This window comes from Balaenoptera musculus, chromosome X, assembly GCF_009873245.2.
Source record: "Balaenoptera musculus isolate JJ_BM4_2016_0621 chromosome X, mBalMus1.pri.v3, whole genome shotgun sequence".
Classification (NCBI taxonomy): domain Eukaryota; kingdom Metazoa; phylum Chordata; class Mammalia; order Artiodactyla; family Balaenopteridae; genus Balaenoptera; species Balaenoptera musculus.
The window spans coordinates 72,014,252-72,041,133 of record NC_045806.1 but is presented as its reverse complement, the minus strand read 5'-3'; the positions used below and the strand labels follow the sequence as shown (position 1 = coordinate 72,041,133).

At 33.3% G+C, this 26,882-nt stretch overlaps 1 protein-coding gene across 1 annotated transcript in view; it reads right to left on the bottom strand.

Moving 5' to 3' along the window:
• The window catches only part of KLHL4 (kelch like family member 4), a 99,362-nt gene that overhangs the window by 27,586 nt on the left and 44,894 nt on the right, over window positions 1-26,882 (bottom strand). Inside the window, exons 2-5 of the mRNA XM_036839970.1 lie at window positions 12,079-12,246; window positions 11,553-11,689; window positions 8,490-8,686; window positions 4,513-4,725 (exon numbers count right to left, since the gene is read on the bottom strand). Of these exons, the coding sequence (XP_036695865.1) occupies window positions 4,513-4,725; window positions 8,490-8,686; window positions 11,553-11,689; window positions 12,079-12,246 (715 nt within the window). The remainder of the gene's footprint in view (window positions 1-4,512; window positions 4,726-8,489; window positions 8,687-11,552; window positions 11,690-12,078; window positions 12,247-26,882) is intronic.

Sequence of the window (26,882 nt, the reverse complement as noted above, 5' to 3'; positions counted from 1 at the left end):
ATTAATGCACATTTATTTGACATACTTTTCCTCTTTTGAATATGTACGTGTAATCTCCAGGAGTGAAAGTGAAAAAGCACTCATAAAATGTGTTACTGAAAGCAAAGTGAATGGCTGTGTCTGCACAGAGCAAGCATCTCCTGCCCCACTAGAGAAGCAGCCACCTTTTTGGTTGATTTAGGGGAAATGGCACAAACATGCACAATTAAAATAATATCAGGACTTCACTGGTGGCGCAGTGGTTAAGAATCTGTCTGCCAATGCAGGGGACACGGGTTCGAGTCCTGGTCCAGAAAGATCCCACATGCCGTGGAGCAACTAAGCCTGTTTGCCACAACTACTGAGCCTGCACTCCTCAACAAGGGGAAGCCACCGCAATGAGAAGCCCGTGCACCACAGCGAAGAATAGCCCCCGTTCGCCACAACTAGAGAAAACCCATGCACAGCAATGAAGACCCAATGAAACCCTAAATAAATAAATATATTAAAAAAATAATATCACCATGGGGGCTGCATCTTTATCATCAAATCAAAGCACGAAGCAGGTGCTTTTTATCTGTACATGTACATGTGTACACCAGTAAAGTACATGTATTAGTAACTAGGTAATTCATTATCAATAGTACGTGAGATCAATCCTTTCTAACCATTATTGCCCGGCAGCTAATATGACCCTAATTGAATGGGATAAAAGCTAGGTAAAGTATTCTTCCTGAGATGAGTTGAGGAGAAGTTAAGAGTTTTGTTCAGAATTTTCCAAGGGTCATTTAGATTGGTTCCTTGGAGTCTGGAGTCCACAGTATCATAGGAATTGACAGGAAGAGCAAGCAGGTTGTTGGAATGGAGGTGCTAATCTTACCCCATAAAACTTCCCTGAAGTTTCCTGTTCTTCACTGGTTAACCTCAACCCTGTTCTCACCCCACTTTTTATCCCTGATGGATCACTCTTTTGACTTGGCTGGTGAGACCCCAGGTATTTCCTTAATGCATACTCTGTAGCAAATAGGTTTGAAAACTAGGCTATGTAATTTTTTTTCTTTTGAAAGTATTCTTCAGACATTTATCACCAGTCTCTTCATATATTTCATTTCTAGAATATTTGTATAAGATTACCCACTACTACCATCATCAGGAAAAGTTCACACAATCCCACATTCTAGGCATACTCAGGAGTGGGAGGCCAAGGTACCACTGGTTGTGTGTTTCAGCTGGATATTTCCTGTTATTCCAATAAATTAAGAAAAGTCCAACTAAGCACTTTGCTGAAAGAATGTCATGTAGACTTAATAGCAGTATAAAGTTAAGGGCTTCTGATCCTTTACACCAGTGTATTTCAAATTTTTGCATATCTAAGAATCATCTGGAGAACTTGTTAAAATACAGATTCCTTGGCCTCAACCCAATAACTCGTTTCAGTTGGTCTGTGGTGGGGGCCTGAGAAACTGAGTTTCAAAGAAGCCCCTGGCTTAAGAGTAAATATGTACTGGGAGTTCAAAAGATGGAAGAGTATAAAGACTCTGAGCTCATCTCCTCTCCCAGGCACACAAAAATTACAACTATTTATAGGATAACTATTGATGAAAAAGACCAGAACGTACCAGAAAATATCATCTACAACTAAAGATGTAAAGAAGGAACCACAAGTTGGGTAGGAGGGGTAGAGTCACAATATAGTCAAGACCCATAATCCCGGTGTGGGTGACCCACAAACAGGAGAATAATTACAACTGCAGAGGTTCTCCCCAAAAAGCGAGGGGTCTAAGCCCCACATTGGGCTCCCTAGCCCAGGAGCCCTGCACCAGGAAGACAAGCAACCAGACTATTTGGCTTCAAAGGCCAGCGGGGCTTACATTCAGGAGACTGAGAGGACTGTGGAAAATAGAGACTCCATATTTAAAGGTCGCACACAAAATCTCACATGCTCTGGGATCCAGGGCAGAAGCAGTAACTTGAAAGGAGACTGTGTCAGATCTACCTGCTGATCTTAGAGGGTCACCAGGAAAGGCAATAGGCAACCAGAGCTCACCCTGGAGTCAGACACTGGCAGCAGCCATTTGTGGGAGCTCATTCTGTTGTGTGGACACTGGTCCTGGTAAGGGCCATTTTGGAATCTTCCCTCTAGCTTATTAGCCTTAGGACCCAGACCTGCCCCCACTCAACAGCCTATAGGCACCAGTACTGGCATGCCTCAGGTGAAGTAACTAACTGAGCAGGGACATAGCCCCACTCACCAGAAGATGTGGTATATATATATATATATATATATATATACACACACACACACACACACACACACACTATACAATGGAATACTACTCAGCCATAAAAAAGAATGAAAATTTGCCATTTGCAACCACAAGGAAGGTCCTGGAGGGTATTATCCTCAGCAAAATAAGTCAGACAATGACAAAGACTGTATGTTATCACTTATATGTGGAATATAAAAGCAGTGATACAAACTAGTGAACACAACAAAAAAGAAACAGACTCTACAAAAAATAAATACAGGAGAGGATGTGGAGCAAAGAGAACCCTCCTACACTGTTGGTGGGAATGTAAATTGGTGCAGTCACTATGGAGAACAGTATGGAGGTTCCTTAAAAAACTAAAAATAGAGTTATATGATCCAGCGATACTACTCCTGGGCATATATCTGGAAAAGAAGAAAACTTTAATTTGTAAAGTTACATGCACCCCAATGTTCATAGTAGCACTGTTTACAATAGCCAAGACATGGAAGCGATCTAAGTGTCCATGGACAGATGAATGGATAAAGAAGATGTGGTATATGTATACAATGGAATATTACTCAGCCACTAAAAAGAATGAAATAATGCCATTTGCAGCAACATGGATGGACCTAGAGATTATCATACTAAGTGAAGTTAATCAGAGAAAAACAAATATCATATGATATCACTTATATGCAGAATCTAAAAAAAATGATACAAATGAACTAATTTACTAAACAGAAACAGACTTGGAGATGTAGAAAACAAACTTATGGTTATCAAAGGGGAAGGGGGGGAGGGATAATATAGGAGTTTGGGATTAACAGATACACACTACTAAATATAAAATAGATAAACAACAAGGACCTACTGTATAGCACAGGGAACTATATGCAATATCTTGTAATAATCTATAATGGAAAAGAACCTGAAATAGAATATATATATATGTATATATAACTGGAGCACTCTGCTATACACCTGAAACTAACATAACACTGTAAATCAACTATACTTCAATTAAAAAAAAAGAAACAGACTAACAGATATAGAGAACTAGTGGTTACCAGTGGGGAGAGGGAAGGGGGGAGAGGCAAGTTAGGGGTAGGAGATTAAGAGATGCAAACCACTATGTACGTAATAAATAAGCTATAAGGATGTATTGTACAGCACAGGGAATATAGCCTATGTTTTATAATAAATATAAATGGCATATAATCTATAGAAATTTTGAATTACTATGTTGTACACCTGAAACTAATATAATATTGTAAATCAACTGTAACTCAACTAAAAATAAGAGTAAATATGTACTTCCATGGGATTTAATTAACAGCTAAAAGTAAAAAAAAAAAGTAGAGAAGTCATCAGCAAATTAAAATCTATTTTTCAATGTTAACATTTAATTAGAAATTTTTTGCAAATTGATTAATTTTAACGTTTATGAAGCTACTGATCCATTAAGTCCAGAAAAGTCCTTCTTTCCAATGTGAATGATGTTTGAGGACTTTAGCCACAAGTTATATAGCATATGAAGTGTGCATATGTGCCTTATATTCATATATATATATATATATGTATATGTATATATATAATATAAATGATATATACTACTGATCAGTTGGCTACAGAGAAATAATTGTGGTTATCACCAATGTTAGAATCATATAGTGAGACTGCACTCCAACCTCACTAAACTTCACATACTAAAATTCAGTATGAGGTGGGTCAATCCTGAGTTTTATCCAAGGGCGTTTGTTTTTAGGATCATTTTTTGTACAATCCTTCTACATGCATGGTGAGGATGCCATTATAATGATGCTCCAGTGCATCTGAAGCAATTATAGTATGGTTTCAATCATAGTAGCTAATTACTCATGTTAGTTAGTAGGTATTATCCAGAATCTAACTCCTTCCTAGGGTCTCCTCTGAGATGCTACTGTAATGATTATTATCACCTTGCCTAGAAGGTGGCAGGAAAAGAAAAAGAGTTAGGTTAATCATTTTCTCTGCTTGTTACAAGTGCTGTTTGGTGAGAGAGGAAACTGAAACTAATGAGTATTCTGAAGTTTGGGGATTATTTGTAGGTTTTTTTCCTTAAACCTTTTTCCCTCGCTCTTCATCATTATTAATATTGTTAATTGAAGGCTGTATGTGTCCTTCTGTGAAACAAATCCTGTACCAGAAATTCTCTGTATAAAATTAAAAAAAATAAGGAATGGCTTAATGCCTAGTTGTTGTTTAGAACTATAATTTACATTACCTGGGTAAGTTCCCATACCTGTGGTGGAAGTAATGGCAGTCTGATGTAAGAAAGCAGCATTGCTAGGTCTCGTTGCCTAGCTTGCACATCATGCCTTACCCACTGCATTAGAGCATGGAAAATAGTTTCTTCATCAGGAACATTAATGTCATCACTGCATAAAAGTTTTGAAATCTCATTAGCTGGAAGCAGGAGGAATTCTTGGTTCTTTACTACCTCGATGAAGTGTTCCTAGAAAAGAGAAGTCTTCTACTGAAACTTTGTACTTTAGAAACTTCTTAACAAAATAAGCTTACCAAAGCATTTATTTTTGTTAAACTTCAGAAAAAGCCAGAGAGACAGATATATGCATTCATAGAAAGTAGATGTTATTGCTGCCCGTGACAAGGGATTGGAGGAGCCTCTGAAGCTGAAGAACAAAATGCTTCCACTGGGAATTATTTATTAAACACAAGGAAAGGCCTTAACTACTTCACAGGCCACATGGGTAGTGTCTGAGTTGATGCCAGTGCTTTACTCTCTGATTTTGTGGGTGACAACAGTTTATGACTCCATGACTGACTGATGTCAAGTTGGCCTTTAGCCAAAAATATTAAGAGAAAGGCTGAAAATTTTCAAGGTGGAGGCTATCTTGAAGGCCTGGTAGAGGCAGCTTTGGCTGTGCATTTGATGGGGCAACATACTGAATTCATTTGAGATGAGAAAAAGAGACTGATTAAAAACTCCTTTCTCTTGTGAAAAATCACGATCTTCTATTAACCAAGGTAAAGTTATTTTGCAATGGATAAACATCTACAGATTCAGGTTAATCTAAAAGTGACTCCTATTGAGTTATTTTTTGAGGGGGAGAGGGGCTATCTCTCAATTTTTATGTTTTATAACTTGATTCTCTCTTCTGTCATTTATGTTGTATTTTTGTCAAGTATCAAATTTCAGGCAGCTGTGTTTCAATTTTTTTCATCAAAACACCAATATATTTTTCCTATTTATAATGTTATATATTTTTCTTTGACAACACAATTAAATTTCCAACATTTTTCATAGTAAAGATCTTAAGTTTTAAATGCAATAAAATATACTTCTGAAATTGATATAAGCAAGTCTAGTTGGTAATTTATGTTGCCCAATAAATATATATTCTGGAAGCAGCTTAAGACAGCCTCTGAATAACTGGGGGATCTGGATAAATCAAATCACTCCTTCAGCTCCATTCTGAGTTTAGTCATTGTAGGAGGCAAGACTTCTGCCAGTGAACCACCAGTGCCCTTGAGTTTAGTCACTGTGGGACTGAGTTAACCTAATAGCAAAATTATCCATACAAGAATCATCAAGTTTGATAGACCCATCAGGAAGCTCTGATACAATAAATTCCAAGTTAACTTGCCTATTTAGACAAAGAGCCCTCTTGTGACTAATGCAAGTAATTGAGAGAGAACTGCTGATTTTACTATAGCAGATGTTCCTGGTTGAAAACCCTCTCATCTATAGCAAAATGGTGGAGCTAGTACTAAAACTAAAAATACATTACACTTGTACAGCACTTCACACTTTACAGATTTATTTCACAAACATTAAGTCATCACCAATGCAATCTTGTGGGAGGTGGAATTATTCTGATGAGACAACAGGCTATGTGAATTGTTTGATCTCTTGTGCAGTAAATGGCTAAGTATGCACTCACACCTATGCCTTTAGGTCTACTTCATTTTGTTCGATACTGCAACTGCCTTTCATAAATGACATAATTTTTATGAAAGGATTAAAAAAAGATAAAACGCTCTAAAACTTACGGTTACCTATTACTGGTAGTGTATGTAAACTTTGAAACTGTGTAAATATAATGGAAGACCCCATCTCTCATTCTTCTTGCTATCCACTCTCCAAGGAAAGAAAAGAAAAAAAAAAAAAAAGAAAGTGAGAGAGAGTGCCCTTGGTTTGGTGTTCATTTTTAAAATCCACACTTACATTGTTGCAAAATGTATTCAATGAATATAGCATATCTGTTGAATGTTTCATCGATGCAGACTACTATTTATATGATTGTGATGGTTAATTTTATGTCAACTTGACTGAGCCATGGAATGTCCAGGCTTTTGGCCAAACATTATTCTGAGTGTGTCTGTGAGGGTATTTCTGGATGAGGCCCACTCACATTAGAAAGGGCAATCTGTTTTACTCAGTCTATGATTCAAAAGACTGAAACTGAATCCTTAGAGTTTAACATTATTCTTAGAGATTAAAATTATTTGCATTTTTATACTATCAGTACAGTATTATAAAAGCAGTATTTTAGCAAGATCTTGACATCTTTTGCTGCATTTATAATAGATACTAAAATAATTAAAGAGGGATTAAAGGAGGTAACAGTATTGCATATTTTTGCACATCCTGCTTTAACACTCAGTTTCAGTCACATAATAGGAAAGGGAAGACAAGTTCATTTTGAGCAACAAAAATAACTCAAGCTGTTTATCAGAATGTGTTTTGTCTGCAAGAGTGAGATACCAGACAGGAAACTGTTAATAGTTAGTTCAAGAATTTAAATAATTTAACAGGAAGTTTTCATGTTTGGCATTTGTGGTAGGATTAACCTTTGAACTGCTGTTCCTATAGATTATATAGCATCTATATTTAAGACATAGGAATATAAATAGCATAATTAAATGACATGTTAAAATGTCAATCTATTATAATATGATTCTCCATATAATGGTATTGTTTCAGAAATATGTTTAAAACTTCAAATTTTGAACAGTGACCAAGGGTGGGAAGAAGAGAGGGGAAGTTTTACAAGAATTTTTTTAGAGAATTCAAATATTACAAGCTTGAAAATTTTAAGGTCTGTATGAAACTCTAGAAATACTTTTTAATTATATGCATCTCAATTCTAAAATTGTACTGTTAATTTTATTGTTTTTAGTTGTGATTCTCTATTGTTCATTTTTATGTACTTGCCTTTATTTTTGAATCTTAAATAAATGTAGCTATCTTCTTAGCTTGAAATTTTATCTTTTAATTTGGTTTCACAGAAAGATCCATCTCTTGTGTTGTTCCCTGCTTCAGAGGTTAAAAAGTTCATTTTCTTCTTTGCATAAGGGAATTATTAGCATGAATGGCAAGGATTTATTTAATATCCTCTAGCTACTTTTACTTGTCTCCCTACAATCTATATTTCATGTCACTGTCACTTGACTGAATAAAGATAGTCTTATCCCATGCAACTTTTAAAGAATTAACACGTCAAACATGTTCATTTAATTTATTATAATTACTAATAGAATTGAGAGGGATTTTAAGTTAATTAAATAATTGAACTGCAAGTTGTTTTAACCGAAATAACATGTTTTCATTAAGAAATAAAAAGTCCATTCAATAGAATGGTCTGATTTACTAATTTTGATAGTTCTTAAGCTCTTCCAGTTAATAGTGATCCAATAATATTACTTTTTTACTTATTGAATGATACCTATTGGGTTAGCCAAAAAGTTCATTCGGGGTTTTCCATAACATCGTATGAAAAACCCGAAAGAACCTTTTGGCCAACCCAATAAATTCCATTAGAAATAATAATTTGTACAACTTTATGAAGTAAAGTTCTAATAGTACAAAAACATCAGGGAAATTATGTTTTCTTGTTACTGTGGATTCTACTTGAAATATGTATTTGTCCAGTTTAATTGTTGGCAATATTTTCATTTCTCCAAGCTCTGAGATTTAATTAAATGTTTTTAGTTTGAAAAATGTGAAACTTGCTTGTGTACAGCTCAACCAGACAAATATTTTTATCTAATATCTATTTTGTGCAATTCATTTGAAAATTATGTAAATATTATTGCTTTTTAATTTTATCCCAACATTATAATCTTTACCTTGGAATGGTTCTACACACACAAACATACACACACACACAAACACATATCAGTAAACATATAATTAGTTTAGACATTGTGTTAATATATTATCACTACAAGTTAACATGAAGCAATTGATTTTACCATTGTGTATTTATGTGCCACACTCAGGAGCTCTGTACAGCCCTGGGCATCTCCAAACGATCGAATCCCTAAGCAGTTTGAAGGGTGGAGCTGTTTTATAAGAAAATTGGAGCAGACTTCAATGACTTGAGTCAGCTGCAGGAGACAAGCTGCAGCCAGCAAATTTTCAATAGTATCTTCTTTCAATTGCAGGACACCTAAATGGTTTGAAAAAGTAAAGAATGATTATATATTCCATAAAGTAAGACACAAATATGCTAGATAGTTAAAATTTTCAATTTCTTTCATCAATAGGGCTATTTTTTCTAATGTACAGTAACTATTCAGGGAATACCTTTTGAGGTGAATATATGCAAGTGAGTATGTACAAGCACTAATGAGATGGTTGAAGGGAGCCATACCAGATTATCAAAAACAACTGGAGCAAATGAACAGTGAGTACCACCATTGCAACAAAAAGTAATTTCTTGTTTCTTTATCATCTTAGACCTGCATCTAAATCTAATATTAAAAACTGTCTACATTATGACTCAAGAAGCATTATGTCATATTGTATAAGGATCATACAATGGGCAATACAGGTACCTGTCATTTGTGTGGGAAAATGTCTGGGTAAATAACACTAGGCTTATATGTCCATTTTTTTGCATCTGTATTTATTAGCTGATAAGGATGACTTTGCCCAAATATTACACCTGGAATTAATGCACAGCACTAGTTTAAAAGAAATAAAATATTGCCAAGAGTCCTCAGATAAAGAATTGCTTATATGATTATTTTCTTAGGTATAAAAAACAGACTCTGTTTAAAAATACCTGTAAAGATTTTTAAAAGCCAAGATCAGAGCAATTTAAGCTGTTTCCTTTATATTGATATATCTGTATTATTTTTGAAGCAAGAGTTATTGATGAATTATTGCAAATGTTGTAATTATTTTGATAAGATATATTCTTATATTTCTGTTTTAGCCAAGCTATAGGGAAGTTATAAAGAATGATATTTCATATGGATTATATAAACTATAAAGTATTCTTTTATAATTTTGCTTTGTAAAATACCTTAATATGAATTCTATCTGATTGCATAACCATAAAAAAGAATAATAAAAACTGTAAGCTGCTATGTATTTGGTTCAACCTCTAAAATGTGTTGTAAAGGGATCCAGCCCATTGGCAAAGTTTCTTGTGTTGTTTCTTATCCTGGATTTTGAAGGGAGAGCCCTGCCTATATTTTATGAAACTCAGAGCAGTATGAACTATTCTCAGATTCACCTGCTGTAGACATTGAAACTTGGCCTGTTTATTAAGAATAATATTTATTTCTCAATGAATGAAACAATAAAACTCACAGAAGAAAACATAGCATAAAAGTTCCTTGGGTCTTGGCAATAAGTTCATGGGTAAGGCACCAAAAGCACAGTGAACAAAAGCTAAAATAAACAAGTGGGACTACATCAAACTAAAGATCTTCTCCACAGCAAAGGAAGCAAAAAATAGAGACGGAAACCTACAGAATGAGAGAAAATATCTGCAAACCATATATATGTTAAGGGTTTAATATCCAAAATATATAAAGAACTCATACAACTCAATAGCACAGAAGCAGATAATCCAATTAAAAATGGGCAAAGAGCGTGGATAGAAATTTTTTTCCAAAGAAGACATACAAATGACCAATAGGTACGTTAAAAGGTGCTCAACAGCACTACTCATCAGGGAAATGCATATCAAAACCACAATGAGATATTATCTCATACTTGTTAGGATGGCTATTATAAAAAAGAGAAGAGATAGTCAATGTCAATGAGGCTTTGGAGAAAAGGGAACTTTTGTGCACTTTTGGTGAAAACGTAAATTGGTTCAGCCATTAAGAAAAACAGTATGAAGGCTCCTAAAAAATAAAAAAAAAATAGAACTACCATGTGATCCAGCAATCCCACTCCAAAGGAAATGAAAACAAGATCTTAAAGAGATAGCTCCTCTCCCTTGTTTATTGCAGCATTATTCACATGATATGGAAACAACTTAAATGTTCTTTGACACATGAATGGAAAAATAAAATGTGATATACACAAACACAATGGAATACTATTCAACCATGAGAAAGATGGAAATCCTGCCATTTGTGACAACATGGGTGAACCTGGAGGGCATTATGCTAACTGAACTAAGGTAGACAGAGAAAGACAAATACTGTATGGGATCACTTGTATGTGAAATAGGGGCGGGAAAGGGAAGATGGAGAAATGTAGATCGAAGGGTAAAAACTTTCAGTTATAAGAAGTTCTCAGGATAAGAAGTACAGCATGGTGACTCTAGTTAATAATACGGTATTGGGTACTGCATACTTGAAAGTTTCTGAGAGTGTATCTTAAGCAGTCTCACCAAAAAAAAGAGTTATCTATATGAGATGATGTGTGAATTAATTACCTTGATCTTTGTAATCATTCCACTATATATATATATATATATATATATATATATATATGTATATATCTGTGTGTATATGTATATATATATACACACACATATATGTGTATATACATGATATATATATATACAATCAAGTTGTATACTTTAAGTATCTACAATTATATTTGTCAATTATTCCTTAATAAAGTTGGAATGAATAAATAAATAAATTTTCTTGGCCCCCAAACTCATCCTGTTACTTTTGTTACATAGTTTGATTAAATATGACTTTATTATTTCAAAAGAAGAGACTAAGTCTATAGAGTTAGAATATCCCACTTCCACTCTCATTTTTACAAACAAGAATGTACCCACACCTTTCAAAAGAGAAAGAGAGACATGCTCCTGTAGCTTTGTGTTAAAATAGCTCTATTTTCTCATGGTCAAAAATTTTATAGCATGTTATTTACCTCTTGCTCTTTTATACTACTGTATCTAAATACTGATTCTGCCACTTACTACTTGAGGAAATTTACTTAACTGGTCTATCCTTCAATTTTCTCACTTGCAGAGTTAGAATAATAATAATGTGGGTTATATAATATAGAGTTATTGTGAGGATTGAATGAGTTAATACATGCCAAGCACTTACCTGTGTAAGCATACTGCACCAAGGAATTAAGTGCATTAGGATCGACTCCTTCCATCCTGACCTCTTCTTGTTTGGCTTCAAGCACATCATTAGTAAACATTGCAGCAAAATAATCCGACACTGCACTGAGAACCAACCTGGAAATAGGAATGTTTCATAGGAAATTAAATCAGTCCATAATCTCACTGAAAAACATGAAATATAGTCAGTAAGTTTTTAACACTGATGAGTACGTTTTCTGCATAAATCTTTCATAGTTCAGTAAAGTGTAGTGAAATTAGAAAGGTAAATTAAGTAAGTTGATTTTGTTTAGACAATTTGTGCTGTTTCTCTTCATCAATTTCTCTAAAGTTTGGCTCTTCTAAATATCACACAGGGAAACAGATCATATAGGCTAGTGCTTTTTCAATACAAAAACATAAAAATCTATTTTCCTCAATGCTCCAATTCGTAATCAATGGACTGATTCTTTCTCATTCATGCTAGCTATAGTCATTAAATGATCTGTCTGCATAAGGATATTTACCGATGGGCTGGGATTCGGAGGTGTCCAGCAATGAGTAGCACATCACACAATTGTTTCTCTTTCAGGTAGTTCTCCATTTTATGAAGAGTTTGTTCCGCATGGTTTACAGCATGGAACTGCTCCTCAGATCTGCTAACATTCATTTCTTCAGGATGCTGTGTATCTAATCTAAAAAGGGGATAAGTGTGAGAATATCTTTTTTTCTCCTAGTGGGTGTGCAAAAATCCAGTAGAAATTTAGGCACATCTACTTCTAAAAGAAATAAATCGAATTAAAGTAAACTTAAAATTTGCCCACCATCCTAAATATTTCACTATTATTGCTCCCTAACCTCCATTAAAGTGAGGTGTTATGATTATTATTTATGTCTGGAATGTAACCATAGATGTGACTATGCATGGTTCAACAGCAGGGCTAGTGTTAATTGTTATATGCACAAACATAAACTTCAAGATACAAGCCTCTTTCTTTGATTTTATTGGCATCACAATTATGTCATTTGGCATGAAATTGTAGGCATGATTCAAAATACTTTTCAAATTTGATTATGTTCTGAAGCTTCTCCATGGAGTACTCATTATACATCAGAGATATTTCTTTAAGAATCTCAAGGCCGAGACTTCCACAACGTTGTTTACAATATGTCATTCCCATCAAGAAAATAAACATATTTCCATCTTTTATCTTTTTTCCAGCTTTACTGAGATATAATTGACATACCACATTAAGTTTTAGATATACAATGTGATGATTTGATATACATATATATTGTGAAAGGATTACCACAATAAGGTTAGTTAAAATATCCATCATCTTACATAGTTACCATTTTGTGTGTGTGTGGTGAGAATATTTAAGATCTACCCTCTTAGCAATTTTCAAGTATACAACACAGTATTGTTAACTATAGTCACCATGCTGTATATTAGATCCTCAGAACTCATTCATCTTCTAACTGGAAGTTTGTACCCTTTGACTGTTTAGGCAAAGATGATGACTGTTGAATTTGCAATAATGAAAGCTGTTTACATGTCTTTTCAACCTCATACAATGGTGGAATTTAAGTACTAACACAAGCACATAGAGGTTTACAATGAGTAGAAGCTTAAAAATTTGATGGTAAGATGAACATACTTTTCTTGTTACTATTCTAGCTTCCAGCCATCATTTTCCAACCACCAGTTAAGATTAGTTTTGGGTCCCCCGCACCATTTAGGCTGTGTTTCTTTGAAGACAATTGGCCCAGGGTGGCATTACTCTCTTTTTGTCTGTGTAATTCAAATAAATGATTAATCTGCAAATCTTCTTAATCTTTAAAGATTCTTTTGGACATTCTGTCACAATATTGTATGGACAATCAGGGTAATAGGATATGATTATCCTTAAAAATTACTTTTTTTTTTTTTTTTTTAGAAAGGAACAATCCCTTGGCACCATAGAATGGAAGGCATTCAGGTTTCACTTAACTCACTTATCCTAATCTTTCCTTTGTTCAAGAAATGGTTTGATTCACATTGAGTCAATCAAACATTCAATATCTAATTATCTAATTATCTTAGCTGTCCTTGTGTATACTCCAGCATGTATCGGAGATGGGCATATTCTAAAGGAGCAATATGCTTTGGGAAGTTCTTGCTGGGAAATATTTCTTTTTCATTTCCTATGTGGATGCCTGTGTGTGTGTGTGTGTGTGAGAGAGAGAGAGAGAGAGAGAGAGAGATTTCCCCGGCAAGGACCTCCAGTACTATATTGAGTAGAAGTGGCAAAAGTGGGCACGCTTGTCTTGTTCCTCATCTTATAGGAAAACCTTTCAGTACCATTGATATGGTGACTTTTATAATGGCCTTTATTATGTTGTGGTAGCTTCCCTCTTTTTTCTAGTTTGTTGAATTTTTTTTTTTTTAATAATGAAAGGGTATTTAATTTTGTAAAATGCTTTTTCTGCATCAGTTGAGATTATTTTTTTTCTGTTATATTAATTATAGGGTATTGCATAGATTGATTTTTATATGTTGAAACAACCTCACATTGCAGGAATAAATCCCACTTTATCATGGCTTATAGTCCATTTAATGTGCTACTGAATTCTGTTTGCTAGTGTTCTGTTGAAGATTTTTGCATCTATATTCATAAGAAATATTGGTCTGCAGATTTCTTTTCTTGTAGTGTCTGTCTAGCTTTGGAATCAGGGTAATGGTGACCTCATGGAATGAGTTAGGAAGTGCTCCCACCTCTTCAATGTTTTGAAAGAGTTTGAAGAGGATTGTTATTAATTCCCCTTCAAATATTTTGTAGAATTCACCAGTGAAGCCATGTTGGTTCAGGCCTCTTCTTTGTTTGGAGGTTTTTTGATTACTGATTCAATCACTTTTTACTAGTTACAAGTTGGTTTATATTTTCTTTTCTTTCATGATTCATTCTTGTGAGGTTGTGTATTTCTAGGAATTTGTCCACTTCATTTAGTTATCCCAAAGCTGGCATACAGTTGCTCATAGTAATTACAATGTGTTTTTTTTAATTTCTGATTTTAGCTACTTGAGTCTTCTCTCTTTTCCTCTTAATGCAACTTAAGTTTTGCCAATTTTGTTGATGCCTTCAAAGAACCAACTATTGGTTTCATCGATTTTCTCTATTTTTTAATTCTTGATTTTGTTTATTTCTGTGTCAATATTTCTTATTCCCTTCCTTCTGTTTCAATTTAGTTTTATTTTTCTTTTTATTTTTTGCTATACAGTAGATTCTTATTATCTATTTTATGTACATTAGTGTGAATATGTTAATCCCAATCTCCCAATTTATCCCTTCCCCTGCCTTTCTCACTTGGTAACCATAAGTTTGTTTTCTACATCTGTGACTATTTCTGTTTTGTAGATAAGTTCATTTGTACGTTTTTTTTTTTAGGTTCCACATATAAGTGATATCATATGATATTTGTCTTTCTCTGTCTGACTTACTTCACTAAGTATGACAATCTCTAAGTCCATCCATATTGCTGCAAATGGCATTATTTTGTTCATTTTTATGGCTGAGTAATACTCCATTGTATATATGTACCACATCTTCTTTATCCATTCCTCTGTTGATGGACATTTAGGTTGCTTCTATGTCCTGGCTATTGTAAATAGTTCAGCAATGAACACTGGGGTGCATGTATATTTTCGAATTATGGTTTTCTCCAGATATATGCCCAGGAGTGGGATTGCTGGATCATATGGTAACTCTATTTTTAGTTTTTTAAAGAACCTCCATACTGTTCTCCATAGTGGCTGAGGAATGAAGTTAGCTTTTTGATTCGACATCCTTTCTCTTTTTTAATGTAAGCATCTATAGCTAAAAATTACCTGCTTAACACTGCTTTTGCTGCTTATGATAAGTTTTGGTATTTTGATACATCTTTTCACTGGCTCAAGATATTTTCTAATTACCATTGTGATTTCATTTTTCCCTATTCGTTGTTTAAGAGTGTATTGTATAAATAAGCTACAAGGATATATTGTACAACAAAGGGAATATAGTTAATATTTTATAACAACTATAAACAGAGCATAATCTATAAAAATTTTGAATCACTATGCTGTACACCTGAAACTAATATAGTATTGTAAATCAGTTATACTTTAATAAAAAATGTGCTTATCTTAGAACCCCAACCCAAATCACAATAAAAAGTTTAAGTGAAAAAAAATGTATTGTAATTTCCACACATTTGTGGGTTTTCTAATTTTCCTTCCACTGTTGATAGCTATTTTCATGCCACTGTGATCAGAAAGAGTACTTCATATGATTTCAATCTTTAAAATTTATTAAGACATTTTGCAGTCTAAGATATGGTCTGACCTTGGTAATATTCCACATGCATTTGAGAAAAAATATTATTTTTCCATTGTTTGGTGGTTTGTTCTATATAGGTCTGTTAAGTCCAATTATTCTACAGAGTTGCTGAAATCCTCTATTTCCATATTGAACTTATGTCCAGTTGTTCTATGGGTTATTGATATTGGTATATTGAAGTCTCCTAGTATTATTGTAGATCCACATAATTTTCCCTTCAACTCTGTCAATGTTTGCTTCATATATTTAGGAGCGCTGATATTTGTTTCTTCTATTTTTATAATTATTATATCTTATGGGTGAATTGACCCTTTTATAAGTAAAACCTCCTTTGTCTTTTGTAAAAGTTTTTTACTTAAAGTCTATTTTGTTTGATATAATATAGCTAGCCCTGCTTTCTTTTGGTTGCTATTTGCATGAAATATCTTTTTCCATTCTGGAATGTACTTACTCTGAAGTGAGTTTCTTTTAGACAGCATATAGTCTGATCCTTTAAAAAAATCTGTTAATCCATGTCTTTTGATTGAGGAGTTTAATTCATTTATACTTAAAGTAATTACTGATAAGGAAGGACAAAATTGTCATTATGTTCTTTGTTTTCTGTATGTCTTATAATAGCTTTTCTGTACCTTACTCCATATCACTGCTTTTCTTTCTGTTTAGTTGATATTTTTTTGTAGTGAAACATTTTGATTTTCTCCTCATTTCCATTTGTGAGTATTATATATTTTCTTTGTAATTACCATGGAGATTACATATAATGTCCTAAAGTTATAACAATCTATTTTAATGGATTTCAACTTAATTTCAATCACATAGAAAAACTCTACTCCTTTACAGCTATGCCCCTCCTTTTTTGCTATAGACATCACAGATTACATTATGGTGTATTGTGTACTCATTACCATAGATTTATAATCATTTTTTGTGGTTTTGACTTTTAAATCTTGTAGAACAATAAAAAGTGGTGTTATGAATCAATATTAATAATAATGGTTTTTATATTAGTCATGCATCTTCCTTTATCTGAGAAATTTATGTATTTTTTTGGCTTTGAGTTACTGTATAGGATCCTTTCATTTCAACTTGAAGGACTCCCTTTAATATATCTTGTTGTGAAGGTCTAGTCGTAATAAACTTTCTCAATATTTGCTTATCTGGGAATATCTTAATTTATCCCTCATTTTTGAAGGACCGTTTTCACAGATATAGAATTCTCATTTGATATATATATTTTTTCTTTCAGTACTTTAAATAGAGTCAGCCCTCCATATCCCTGGGTTCCACATGTTGAACCCATCCACAGATTTTTGTATCTGTGGTGGGTCCTGGAACGAATTCCCCATGGATACTGAAGGACAAATGTATATCATCCCACTGCCTTCTGTCTTGCAAGGTTTCTGATCAGAAAATTATTAATAATTTTATTGATGATTCCTTGTATGTGTTGAGTCACGTCTGCTGCTTTCAAAACTGATCTGTCTTTTACTTTCAACAGTTTCATTACAATGTGTTTGGGTCTCTTTGGGTTTATCCTATTTGAAGTTCATTTAGCTACCCGTATTTTAAATCTATATCCCTCCTCAAATTTTGGGAATTCTTTATCATGATGTCTTCAAAGAAGGTCTCTGCTCCTTTTCTCTCTCTTCTCTTTCTGGGATTTCAGTTATGCATATATTGGTCTGTTTGATGATGGCTCTTAAGTCTCTAAGGCTCCATTCGCTGTTTTTCATTCTTTTTTCTTTGTGTTCTAGGTTTGAAAATTTCATACAAGTTGTCTTCAAATTCACAGGTTTTTTCCTGCTGGTTCAAGTCTGCTATTGAAGCCCTCTAGTAAATTCTTCAATTCAGTATTGTATTTTTCAGGTCCAGAATTTCTGTTTGCTTCTTTTTTGTAATTTCTATCGCTTTCTTGATATTCTTATTTTGTTCATATGTTACTTTCCTGATTTCTTTTAGTTCTTTTTCTGTGTTTTCCTTTAGCTCTTTGAAAATATTTAAGAAAGTTGTTTAAGTTATTTGTCTAGAAACTTTAAAATCTGTTGTTCTTTAGGGTCAGTTTCCTGATATTTATTTTGTCCCTTTTGAATGAGCCATGTTTCCATGTTTCCTTGTGATCATTTGTTAAAATTGGGTATTTGGAAAAACAGCCACTTTTCCTAACCTTTGCCTAATGGCTCTTTGTGGGGGAAGTATTTCACTAATCAGCCCAGCATGAAAGTTGATTTCTCAGGCCTTTTCTGAGAATGCATCTCTGTGGACTTGCATGTGTGCTTTTTTATTCCAATCTCACATATACACAGTTGCTTATACATATCTTAATTTCTCTAAGTCTCACCTCTGCTTCTTTGTCAGACCTTAGATATTCTTTTGTATACCTTTGCCTATAATCGCTTGCCCCCAGGTATCCATGGTCTGTAGTCCTGCAATTTTCATGTGCTATTGTACCTGCCACTACTTTTTGTGGCTTCCAACTTGGCATCCAAACCATACTGCTATTCTCATCTGAGCATTGAGTTAGGCAATACTGAAATTAGTTTGTTGCATACCCTACAGATAGACCAGAATGTGGCCAAAAATTCCACTCATTTCTTGTATCTTAAGGGGGAAATCAAGAAATAAGTTGCCTTCTTCCAATTATGTTGTGCTACCCTGGTACAAGAGCAAGCATAAATGCCATGAAATGTCTATTGATTTGAATGTGACTTTTTCTTGATCAGACATTTACTTGGCTGCTGTATATCTTTGATTTGCTTCCAGAGCTCTCACGAAGCTTTTTAAATCAATCTGTAGTTGCTTAATTGATATTTCCATAGAGGACAAGGGTCTGGAGCTTCTTAATCCACCATTGTTCTGAAATCACAGAAGTTACTGCAGTCTGATTTTATTTAATTTTAAGGATAATACTTGAGTTTCTTATGTTTTTCTGAGTAGCAGTGAAACAGATATCAGAACAATAAACCTTTGAGATTGCTTTTGCTGCAAAACTCTTTTGTAAAAAATTTACTTTGAGAAAACAATGGAAGGCATTATCTTAAAAAATTGGTGAAGGTGTCGTTAATTTTGGAGGTCACTTTGGAAGGCAATTTGGAAATATAAATTTAAAAAAATTAAAATATAGATACTTTGTAAAGACATTCTTGGCAAGCCTCTGAGTTTGAAGTTGAAAATCTGAATGCAGTTATTTTAGAGAATGTGCCTTTTACCATAGTTCAAATGTTGTAAAGACACAGAACCACATGTTGCTAACATAGAGAGCATAACTTCATATTTAGGCATTTCTCAAATAGCTTCATATTTTTTCTGTTTTTCTTTTGTAAATTCCATTTCTCAAGTGAGCCATGGAGATTAAATGGAAACTTAGCCTTCTTCTAATGGTGTTAACTTAGTTCCCAAAACTCATTATAGAAAAGATAATTTTCTTGGGGCTTCCCTGGTGGCGCAGTGGTTGAGAATCTGCCTGCCAATGCAGGGCACACGGGTTCGAGCCCTGATCTGGGAAGAGCCCACATGCCGTGGAGCGACTAGGCCCGTGTGCCACAATTACTGAGCCTGCGCGTCTGGAGCCTGTGCTCCGCAACAAGAGAGGCTGTGATAGTGAGAGGCCCGTGCACCGTGATGAAGAGTGGCCCCCGCTCGCCACAACTAGAGAAAGCCCTCGCACAGAAACGAAGACCCAACACAGCTATAAATAAATAAATAAATAAATAAATAAATAAATAAATAAATAAATAAAATTAATTTAAAAATAAATAAATAAATAAAATGTCTCCCTCCCAGGTTCATTTAAAAAAAAGAAAAGAAAAGATCATTTTCTTACTGAGGGAATGTAAAACTATGCAGAAAATTAATTTCTATTTTTTTGTATATGGTGATGTTGGACCATATGAAAAATTGCTCTCTTAAATCCAAGGGACAAGGTTATTGCTTAAATAAAATTTTTGTGCTGACTCTCTTTTGGAGAGCTGTTAAAGCTTCATCCATGTGCTTTTCCTGGCAAATAGAAGGCACTCAGTAAATGTCTGATGAAGGTATTAATTTATGCACATTTTTAATGCTATTGTAGCTTGAACTTTACTACATTTGGAGTCTTGGAAGTGTATGAATTAAATCTCAAAAGCAAATCACAAACTTAAAGCTTCTTCTTGCTAAGATAGCTATGCAGATAATATAAACTTGCAATCATGCAGATAATATAATGATCTGAGTGGCATAAATTAAGCCAACATTCTAAACCTATAGTAGGTAGAGATTTTTCTCTGAAGAAAAGATGTATCCTTCTGTGTGAAATAAATATTTTAATATATCATATGTGATTATATTTTAAGATATCATCTGTTGTAAATGACTGAAATTGTTATTTGAAAGGAAATATTATATATGGATAATATAAAGCAAATGCCTGCAATGTTTCCATTAAAACCAAAACATATTGCCATTTATGAAAGCTTATCAGTTATTAATATTGGGGATAATATATTTTAAAATTTTGTTGTTACTTAATTATGATAAATGATGATGGCATCAAAGTTGAAATCACTTTCATCTAGGACTCTAAATTTATTTGATCTTGGAATTTTAGCCTCCAGAATTGTTAGAAAGTACATTTATATTGTTTAAGTAATCAAGTCTGTGCTATTTCATTATGGCAGTCCTAGAAAACTAATGTAAGCTATATATAAAATTAAATATGATAAGCTCAGGTAATTTTTTCCATTAGCTTATAAACATTTACTGAAAGCAACTATATGTGTTTAACAATAATAAATGACAAAATCTCGAGATGTCAAAAACTTATTAAATATTGCATTAATTGCATTTTAAAAATTAATAAAATTTGAGAGGACACAGTGTAGTGTAGTTATCAAGAACTTAGGCTTTTTACTCAAATGCTTAATTTCCATTCTGACACTTAATTAAGTGACTTTAAAAAATTTGCTTATCTTCCCTAATGCCTAACTCCTCTCATCAGTAAACTAGTGCCAATTCCAAAGAGGTTTTTCTGAACACAACAGGAAATACTCATTAAATATTAGCTATCCTAGTCACTAAAAGCACCAGCACCAACACCACTGTCATCATTGTAATCTCATCATCATAATCACCATTTAGGGTTGCCACAATTAGTGAAAGCGGCAGAAAAAAAATACAGGGTAGCCTTAGAAGTGTACAAAAAGAATACAGGTGAGCTTAGTCTTGAAGGATGGATATGGCCTGGATGAGCAGAAAAGAGTGAAAAAGGTATTTGAGGAATGGAGAACAAGGTGAACAAAAGTTTGTAATTGTTGTAACTGCTGTTATTCTTCCCCAGCTAGATTTCTCATAACATGTTAGAAGGAATGTAGAAGTAGCAAAGTAAAATTTAGACTAGGAACAGAGGTTAAACACCAGGAAAATCATAGATCTTTTATGAAACCTGATGTGGGCAGTGAAAACTGAGAAAAGGGAAATCTGCAGTCAGGAACTGAGTCAATAGGAAGGAGTTGCTCCGAATGAATTAGTCTGAAGGGCAGTTCTAGATTACAGCTGATAGTGACTTGACAAAGAAACAAGGAGAGTGAAACTGTTTAGCATTTGGTTGCAGTGAGACCCCATTTGAAGGTCTTCCCTGAGTGAAATAATGGCAATTCTGAGCCAGATGCCTGGCAGCAGAAAAGTACACAACATGTTCAGCACCTGCATTTGACTATCTTCATTGGGGTATACAGATTACATGTGGAACAAAAGTGAAAGCAACAAGTAACATTCACAGATTTAATGAACTACAGCAAGGACAAGAAAGAGAATAATATAGAATTGTGATTTAAACAGCAGTAGGGTCAAGAGAAATTGGTGGTCTTTTTGCTTCTTTGTTGTGTGTTATTTGGGGAAAAGTTATTTAACTGAAGGGAACCTAATGCTTTTTTTGTTTATATTTTTTTGGTTACAACATGCTGGACAAAAAGTATCTGAAAAGAGGTTTACAAACCAGAATGATGAGACAGTCACACAATCTATGCATACATGATAGTCCCTTAGATGTGAAGATTGATGTGTGAAGTTTGTTTGAGGCTGGTGAAAGACTTTTATGTAGCAATTGCTAATGCTTTGGGGTTTCCAATGGGAACAGTGGGTGAGGCAAGGGAAAGTAGACAGTCTCCCAACCAGTTTTTAATATGGTATTAAAATGTTTGCTTATTTATTGTTTTAATATGGTTTTCTAAAGACTGTTGATAGTATTTTGTTACAATGTTCCTGTAACAAAGAAGAAAAAACCTGAAATATACATAATAGCCCATTCTCAAGGCTGTGCCTTCCAGGCTTGACCTTTAAATCTATAACACATTTCATTCATATAGAGGTAAAAAGTTGTGGAACAGAGAATAACATTTGTCTTGTTGGAGGTTTACAGGAACATTGTGACCTGACCTACACGGACAGGTGCAAGAACAAAGGATTCTGGCACCAAGAAGTTTGCAACAACCAGCCACCCCCGCCCCACCCCTTTTAGTATTAATAAAGAAGTCTGAGTTCTAACTTGGGGAAGATGGTTCTTTGGGACACTAGTCCACTATCTTTTCAGTCTGCTGGCTTTCTGAATAAAGTCGCTATTCCTTGCCCCAAAACTTCGTCTCTAGATTTATCGGCCTGTTGTGAGGGAGCAGTACGAACTTGGACTTAGTAACATTACTATCCTCCATTTGCTTTATAAGATTCATGAAATTTGTGAGTGATTTATGTTAAATACAGAGGTCAGATTTCTGCATCAATGATATAATTCTTTTAATAAGGCGTATTTTTTAAAATTTAAAAATATTTTATCATGAATGATCCTATCTTAGAAAATATATTAATTTTCTTATAGGAATTACATTTGTAATTCTACCTAAGTTTTTTGTATTGTATATGAATATATTTCTATTCAAAATAAGAATTTCAATCTGCTAATGGAAAATTAACAATTATAGAATGCTGAATAATAAGTTATGAAATCTGGTATAATCATTTGCAAGTAAAGCAGCCAAATCACTCACTAAGTATTGGTACATGTTGACTCAAGATTCCTTTTGGATAAGTTATTTTAATTAAGGCACATTTTCCATAATATATTGAATCTGTGATGTCTATCAAGTGTTTCCTTTAACATAAGCAAAAAGCTGTTAGATTTGAAAATAAAACATATCACAGTGTTTTCAATGTGAAAAGCTATACTTGTTTCCAATATGTTTGTAAGTCTTCCAGGAGTGCATGTAGCTTTTTCCTTTTTGGAATCATTATGGAAGGCTATTTGTTATATATAAAAAGACTCATTAACACCCTCCTTTTCCAAGTTTTCTTGGTAAGACCTTAATGTTGTTTTACAAAAATTGTCTGAATTTATGTCTGTGCAGATACACACATCACAGTTCTAGTCACCTTAGTGAAAATGTGCTACCTAGTGTAAGTCAATATCAAGATCAAGTCCTAGATCTAGATTAAAAAGAAAAATGTATATTCTCATCTATACACCAAACAAAAATTAGATAGAGACTGTAATAAAGATAATTATGTAGAATATAAAACTAAGGCTTTGCATATCATCATATAAAGACAAAAGAATATATTTTAAAAGATATTCTCAGGAGAATGCTGTAAACTGAAGTGTTACTACTTAGAGCGCCCTATACTCCAAATGCTATTTGATTTTGCTGTTGTCTTTCTTAGTTTTGAAATAAAATTTAATGAAAGAGAGAAATAATCCAAAGGACAAAGTAAATAAAACTAATGATAGTGCATTTTAATGATAATCATTATAGAAAAATGTTAGCTCTTAAATAATTGTTTTACTTGTGACCTTCCTCTCTTCATTCTAAAATACAGTTAAAGAATTTCTATCCATTTTACATGCCTAAATGAACTATAATTAAATTAGTAATAGGGAGAGGCTGACTATCATACTAATATATTTACTGTGGGTAACGTTCAAATGTCTTCCAAATAGGCATTCTTCAAGCAGAGTAAAATAAATATTAACATGCTAACCAAGTGAAAATATCTATTTATAAAAATAACTTTAGCTCTTTTAGATCCAAAAGAGCTTTTGTGAAAATAACAACAAAACTTCTTCATGAGGCTGAAGTGGGAGCTGACAAAACTGACACTTGCCTTATGGGATACCTGTTATGACCTATTTCCCTTCAGAGTTGCTATATAGTAGGAGACACAATTTGAACAACAATATACCTAAATTAATTTTTAAATGAACTATGTACTTTATAATTTTAACTATGGTGCAAATTCCCACATAAATATAAAACAGTCTTTTATGTTGGTCTTCACTATCAGAAAAGGAAGACTTACATATCCTCATACATTAACAGTATAATAGTAATCATAATCATAATTACAGACTAATGAGTGTCAGTTATGAGCCAGACAATATGCTATATATTTTCTTATATATTAAGTCTTTTAATATTCACTGTCTGTAAGTTAAAAATTTATATCTATTTTTCAGATATGGAAACTCAGGCTCAGAAAGATTTAAAAATTGCCTAATATTATGTAATCTAGTAAATGAAGAGTTAGGTTTCAAGCCAAACCAAGATCTGTCTGATCCTAAGGCTGATTTCTTTCTAGTACTCCACAATACCATTTAACTAATTACCGTACATTGCACATTTAAGTTACAGAAGGTTGGAATCTTTGTATTGTATTCTAAATAGTTGGTACAGATAAAGTCCACATTTTTTCTAAAGAAAATCTCAGAAAAGATAAATTTGTTGATAGCAGTTTTATAATTTATGAACTAAAAATTCAGAAATTATAATAAATTCTGAAAGCTTCTTAAATCATTTATGATACTGATAAAATCTAAGGATTACAAATTAGTGACCTGGAAATCACGTTTTTAACTCAAGATATTTTAAGGTAGGAAGATAAGGGATCTGGGGATTGCTTGGCTTAGAAGTCATTTGAGAATTGTGTTAATTACCTGGGCTGACCTACTAACTTCAGCATTTTACAGTCTTTACTTTTAGAACTTGTTTCAGAAAGACAGGGCTCTTGAAGCTATGTCATTTATTGTCCTCTAAAAAAAAAAATCTTACCTATGGATATTTTAAAAGAAAAAAACTATGTTCTTCACTACCAGATTTTAGAGGAGACACTTGAAAAGGGAATGGTATTTCTCTTTGAAAAAATATTTCCAGGTTGAAAATGAAGTGTTTTGATTTTGATTTATATTTTTTAGATTCTTGTACCAAATCATTGATTTGTAGCTTACTTGGAAAACAGGAAATATAAGAAGAAACAAAAGCAGAATAATGGGTTGCATCTTAATCTAATAGAGTTGGATGGCTTTATTGCAATTCACATATATGTTCTATCTGAATACTTAGGCCACACACAGTGTTCTTGGTTCTTTTTTCAGAGTGATGCTATTCCCAAACCCAAAGTAAAGCTGCTGATGACATAGTGACAGAAGTAGAAATGATGAACTGAAATAATCACTCCCTCTCGGTGATTTAAGAATACTCTATTAAAAGCAGCACAGTACAATCCTCTAAACACATGTTTGGCATTCTCTGAGAATCACATCACTGTTTTGTTTGCTACTTATATTTTTCTTATTTCTAAACCATTCATAGGATCAAATGAATCTGATCATATGTTTACATCAGATGTTTTTAAAGTATTCAAGGCCTGTGATTGTATTAATAGAAAAAGAACACAGTGGTATTTTTCGGAGTGTTGCTGTAAGAACAGAATTAAAAGATAAATGTAATTCACACATGGTACATAAGTTCTTGATAAAACATTATAATAGGTTGTTCAGTTCTCAAAGCTTGATTAAATTTGAATGTAAAAAGCAAAATATATTTTTTAGACTGAGTTCAATGTTTCTGGGAAACATTTTTATTTTGTTTTTTGTTTTGTCTTTCATAGTACTTGTGAATTTGGCACCTAGATGTCTAGGTAAGGCAATTTGTCAGGACCTCGTCAGTCATTAGGAACTACTGGAGGACAAATGAAATACAAGTCTCAGAAAGTGAAAAGCCAGCAATACAGGCAGACAAATGAGGATGAAGTGGGCTGAGAATTATGGAAAGATAAGGCACAGGATTAAAAGTATGAACTATATTCAGGAGGAACCAATGGAAAAGAAAAAAGTCACAATAAAAACATTATATACCATATCATATTATAAATTATCTTAATTGCAATAATCATTAGAGCAAATGAAGCCACCTAAAAACATAATGATGAAATATGGCTGTCTTATTCAAAATATGGGAGTCTTATTTCCCATGATTTAGCCATAACATGGTTATTATTTCTGGTTCCCATGCAGGTTATAAAATATTCTACTCTACATATACATTTTCTGGAGGTTTTAGTTTTCCATTTTTACTATGCATAAAATATCTCAAGGCCCCTTAGTGGTCACCAGGGAAGTATAGAATGATCTAGCATTTTACTAGTCTTTGGATGGAAAAAAAAATATCAAAATTAAAGTATCAGAATCTATTATGTTAGGATCGTATATTTTTTTAAAAAAATTATTGCAGTATAGTTGCTTTATAATGTTGTCTTAGTTTCAGTTGTACAGCAAAGTGAATCAGTCATACATATACATATATCAATTCTTTTTTAGATTCTTTTCCCATATAGGCCATTACAGAGTACTAAGTAGAGTTCCCTGTGCTATACAGTAAGTCCTTATTAGTTATTAGTTATTTTATATATAGTAGTGTGTATATGTCAATCCCAATCTCCCAATTAATATCTCCCTCCCTTACCCTCTGGTAACCATAAGTTTGTTTTTTACATCTGTAGGGATCATACATGTTTTAATATTTCCATAAGAATGGGAATTTAAATTTTGTCATCCCTCATTTGATTGGGTTAAAAACTAAGCTCAGAGTTTAGTTAATCCTCACAATGGCATCTAATTTTTCTAATATGATTAGTGATTTTATGTACTTCTGTCTTTTCCCTAGGTCAGTAAATTA